The sequence below is a fragment of the Morone saxatilis genome, unplaced genomic scaffold, assembly GCF_004916995.1.
Source record: "Morone saxatilis isolate NCDOM2014 unplaced genomic scaffold, NCSU_SB_2.0 Contig14, whole genome shotgun sequence".
In the NCBI taxonomy this organism is placed as follows: Eukaryota; Metazoa; Chordata; class Actinopteri; family Moronidae; genus Morone; species Morone saxatilis.
This window is the reverse complement of record NW_023339696.1, coordinates 772,602-777,722: the sequence shown is the minus strand read 5'-3', so window position 1 is coordinate 777,722 and position 5,121 is coordinate 772,602. Positions and strand designations below refer to the sequence as shown.

The 5,121-nt window shown below is 41.2% G+C and overlaps 3 protein-coding genes across 3 annotated transcripts in view; 1 reads left to right on the top strand and 2 right to left on the bottom strand.

Annotated features, from left to right (window-relative positions):
- zgc:158403 (tetratricopeptide repeat protein 39A) overlaps window positions 1–5,121 on the bottom strand; it is a gene marked incomplete at its 5' end in the record, with an annotated part of 767,589 nt that overhangs the window by 413,947 nt on the left and 348,521 nt on the right.
- LOC118322503 (putative oxidoreductase GLYR1) overlaps window positions 1–5,121 on the bottom strand; it is a gene marked incomplete at its 5' end in the record, with an annotated part of 45,276 nt that overhangs the window by 14,858 nt on the left and 25,297 nt on the right.
- The window catches only part of ppl (periplakin), a 21,838-nt gene continuing 19,500 nt past the window's right edge, over window positions 2,784–5,121 (top strand). The window contains exon 1 of the mRNA XM_035654178.1: window positions 2,784–2,833. Coding sequence (XP_035510071.1) covers window positions 2,784–2,833 — 50 coding nt within the window. The remainder of the gene's footprint in view (window positions 2,834–5,121) is intronic.

The following is a 5,121-nucleotide window of genomic DNA, read 5'->3' as shown; positions in this document are numbered from 1 at the left end:
ATTGAATTGAATTGAATCTAAATCCATGTCCACCTCTACCTTGTATCTCAAGCTGCCCATCAAAATCCTATCCGATGAGCTCTTCCTCTGCAAAGGAAAAAGAAGTAGAGCCCAAGCATTGCTTTGGGAGGCTCTCAAAGGACCACAACTACGTGCAAGTATAGGGTTACGTGTTGGTGCCCCTGCTGCGCCAATGGACTGGCTTTTCACACAGGACTACTGCCAATCTACAGTCTATCAACATTAACCTATAGGAAGGTAGGCTACCAAAAAGTAGCCTTTGAATGCCTATTGCTGTCTCACGTGGTCCTCAACTTGCAGGTCATAGTGATAGTGGTCAAGAGTATCCCACATCACTGCCTCTGACTGAAACGTTTGCCTGTTCCACATACCTAATTTCATCCAAAGACCTCTGATCAGACAGTCTGGTCTCAATTTCAGCTCATTAAATACTCCTGCTCTGCTTCAAAATATCACACCGTAGGTACCCCTTAGAATAATTTCCAGCCCTAAGCGTCATTTAGGGATGTGTCCACCATTATATCATGACAGTAGAACATAAGACAAATAATCTGTGAAAAAATCTTCTGGCTCATTGTAGTGCTCCTAATGGCATTTGTAAGAATCTACCGACCCTGAACGAAAACAGCCAATTAAGCCAAGTCTTTTGGTTGGAGGCTTGAAGATGTAATGGGAAAAGATAGAACATGGAAACAAACACACACCATTGTTTGGGGTCACACTCTTGGCTGGTTGTTTCCAGTTGATAGCAGCCTTTCCTTCCATGGTTGAGAGGTCATGGCCGTCAGCGCAGATGTTGAATGACGCCGTTTCGTTCCAGCAGAGGGATGGAAAGAAAGAATGACCCTGGCAGTCCTCAGAAAGCTTCAAATTAGGAAAAGGACTAAAATTCCTTCACATTCGACATTCAAGTGCTCTCAATTCCTATGAATTTACAAGCTAACAAGGCCCATTTATAGACTGTCAATAGCCCTGCAGCAAAACAACAAGAGGTTGCAGAAGCATGGGCGTGTTGCTACAGGTATTAAAGGTGAGAAGATTAAACATGAACCTGGATGTCAAGATTATCAGACATGAAGCAATTTTCTGAAAAAGCCAGTGCTGCTGAAACCAAAACAGGAGAACAGAAAAATGTTTCCTGCATTCTGGTGACTTTTAAGTACAGTACACTGCAACAGCATTGTTTTGTTAAATACTTTTAATTTTACTTTTGCAAGAACAGTAGACTTCTAGAATTGTGGGGCATACAGCTGAAATACATGGAACACAGACATTGCAAAACATGGTAGCCACAGCAATCAACTGAACTTCCAAACATGGTGTTTGTGTAAAAAACCTGTTATACATGTACAGTTAAAATCTGTCATAAATCAGGGTTCTCCCTACAGGAAAATTGTGAGGAAACTAGGAGAGTGTCCTGGGAAAATTATGAGGGTTGGCAAGTATGCCCAGTATAAAGTCATGTGATTAATAAAATATAAAATGAAGAAGAAGCCTAAAAAGACACATGAGTATATCAGACCCCTTGTATCCTAGATCTGTAACATGACCCCTGTCTCTCAAAATGCACAGTGGCACTACCAGAATGCATTGCATTGCAATTCATAGCTAATGAATAGGAAGTGTGGAAATGACCTGTGGACATACCATTAAAGGAGCATGCCCTGATGATGTCATCCATCATGGTTATCTCAGCTTGAGACTCTGAAGACCTGCGAAGAAAAGCCTGTCAAGTTGCATTATGGGAATTGTAGGATCTAGTGTTCCTAGAATTAACTACTGCTGCTTCTTCATTTGTCTTTCAATCTGTCAGTGTACACAGTGGCAGTGCACATGAGCTGAGTCGCCATGTCTAGTTTGATCCCCTTTCTTTCTGTCAGTGGCCTAACCCACCGTGAGAGTCGTAGTATCACTGTAGCACACCTTACACTGACTGACACACACACACACACACACACAGACACACAGACAACATTCACATAGTAGGACACTGTCGGGTCTGACTGGTTCAGCCAGTGTAGTCCTTGATGCCACACCCCCCCAGCTACAAAGCAAATCACCCACCCACGCGCGCGCACACGCAGCCTACTAAGGGCGTGTCTGTGTTGGTCTATGGATTTTAGAGTTGATCTGTATTAAATATACCATTATGCTGTAGCTACTCTTTCTATCCCACTCTATAATGATAATAACTCCAACTATATAGCCTAGTTATATCTTTACTACAACACATTAACTGTATAAACACACTTTTGCTGTGAGAATCAAAGGTTTTCCTCAACAGCACAAAGCTGTCACATCTGGTTTTACATATGTGCATATACAATACAGTGTAGTGACACCAGTTGCTTATATTTCAGAACTTTATATTTTAAAATGTGTTCACGCTTCTCAGTAGTTGTTTTGATACTGTAAATGTGCATTAAGTAATTAATAGTATGTGTTTGTTTAGCTGTAAATACCTGGGAGGTTCTCCGCGGGGCGGAGCTTGGCTCTGTGGCCCCGCCCTGTCCTGTGGTTGCTGTCAGGTCCACAGGTTGTGCGTGGAAACTAAGAGTGAATGTTCCAGCTGTTGAGTGCAGTGTGGTACAGTGTCGGTGGGACGGGAAGCTCTGACATTGAGAAGGTTGTGTGGAATCTGACACACGATACATATACACACCGGGAGCAGCGGACACACACGCACACACACACTCCTGAGGCTCACCTGTCCTGCTGCGATTGTTTTGTCGTCGGAAGCCGCCGACAGGTGACCTGCCACCATGTTCAAGAAAAAGAGCAAGTCCACCACTATAACGCAGCCGAAAGCAACGTAAGTTTCTTTTACAACTAACTATGGCGTCTTCTGCGTACACTTCAGCTGTTTTAAATAATACGTAACTCTTGTTGTGCCTGTAATGCCAAACTTCATTTAAAAAATCTCTTAAAAAGTATTTAAAGTGACCTTGCTTGGCGGTAAAGTCACGTAAAGATAACGTTACTACCTTTACTAACTACACAATCCTTCAGTTTCTCTTCGTGTCGGGTGTAACCTTATCAGTAAAGTTTATTGTTATCTTACTTTCACCAAAATATACCGTAATGTGGAATAGTGTGGAAGGCATTTAAATGTATGAACAAATAAGCTTTACATATGAACAAAAATAATGCTAGGTAAATTATATATATGCCGAATTAAACATCATACCATACGTATTCACAAAACACCTCATGTTTTATATAAACCTTGCTTTATTAGCGTACAGGCTAAGTTATTTTAATTTTGTAGTTATTAAAAAATGAGTATGGTGCGTATTCTGAACATCAAGAGAAGGCGGACCCTATCGTGGATTAACTTGTTTAATACAAACTGTTATAGGTTTCCTGTTTGCCAAGTCAAACTGTACTTTTTGGTGCAAGACAGTTTTAATCCTCTAAGTGAATTATTTGGCTGTAATGTGATGAAATGAGCGGAAGTCCTGCATGAACTGAAGACAGAAATGACAGAAAATTGTCATTTAGATTGCATAATATGTGCTTTAACTCAAGTGAGGGTGTGGCTGATAGGCTGTGTAGTAAAGTTGCAGTAACTGGTTTGATAAGTATTCTGGCTGTCCTCCTTTAAAAGACAATGTGGGAGGAATTGCTTGCAGCCTCTCCCACAATATTACTGTGCCAAGCCCTTTTCACTTCTAGTCTTTCCACTGGGTTTGTGAGGTATCGGTCTAGTTTTCCACCCAGGAAATGATAAAGTGTATACAGTAAGAGGCCTGAAATGTATTAAATCATTATCCCTAACCCTGCTCATTTTCAAGTGTCGCACCTTCAACCAGCTCTCTGAAGCAGGGATGCCTTTAAAGATAGCAGAGTGTAATGCTCCCTGTCACTCAGCATGCGTTATGAGCGGGGTCATTTGTTTTTCAAATAGTAATCCTCCTGTGTAAGGTGTGTTCCTCCCACTGTCACACCTGCCATTAAGAGGAAAGGCCCCATAGTCTTTGTACTGCGCTGCTATGCACTGTCAGTCGATTTATTTAAAGGCACTTAGGTAAACAAGTCCATACCAAACCTAACCATTCATTTATTTGCATTTCTGTTGCTAATATTGGTTTCTACTCATCAGTCGTCAATAAGAATGCCTACAAAAAGATAAGCCATTACTGTAATCACTGCTTAAAGGTGCAGAAAGATGATTGTTGAGTCTGGTGTCCCCAACCTGTGTGGAGTTTTCTATCCTGATTGGATAAAATGGGAACGCGATACCTGAAAATAACTTTTTGCCATATTTGCTAAAATCAGAGAGAGAAGTTAATTAATTATTGAGTCTCATTCAACAATCAACAACCTTTGTCAGCTCTGATTGGTTGTTTTCATTCAGGCCCGGTGGATTCTTGCAAATCCCATGCACTAGAGTCGGGGAGCTAGAGAACCAGATATTTCACAGATATATTCTGTCCATGTTCTACTGTCTACCTGTGAAAAGTTTTCAGCCAAATATGACAAAAATGATTTGTATTACAATTACCTACGGCAGCTTTATCACTTATTTTACCAGAAACAACAACTTCTGCACCCTGGTAACTGCCAACAGATAGCGAAAGAAGCCTCTGGTTGTAGTTGGTGCGTGTAAAAAATGTAAAAGAAAGAAAGCTGTGATCTCAGGTATCTGGCAAGCTGTCAGTGTGGGCCAGGCTAATGACAGCTTCAAGTTGAAGCGCGAGAATCCAAAGGCAGCTGGATCACCAAAGCCTCGGTGCTGGGGATTAGTGCTTACCTTTGCATCCAAACAGGAATGAGGTAAATGCTATAGTTTAGGCTTGTGACAAGTTTTACTTGAGTACTGAGTATAAAACAGGCACTGTAAGTTTTGGAATATATTTCCTCTCCTTATCTAGACATGGATTACTGAAGAGCTCTACTGTGCACAGGCTCAGGGGGGCCAAGTCTTGCTATTATGTAAGTTCTGTTAAATTTCTGTGCCCAGGGGCATATTGTCTCTGTCCATCATCGGCAGAATATGCATGGAGATGTAGTTGATTTAGTTGTTATGTATTCTTTCAGAAGAAATGTCCATATTCTCTAGTTTCATCTTCTCAGATGTGAATATTTTTTGCTTTCTTT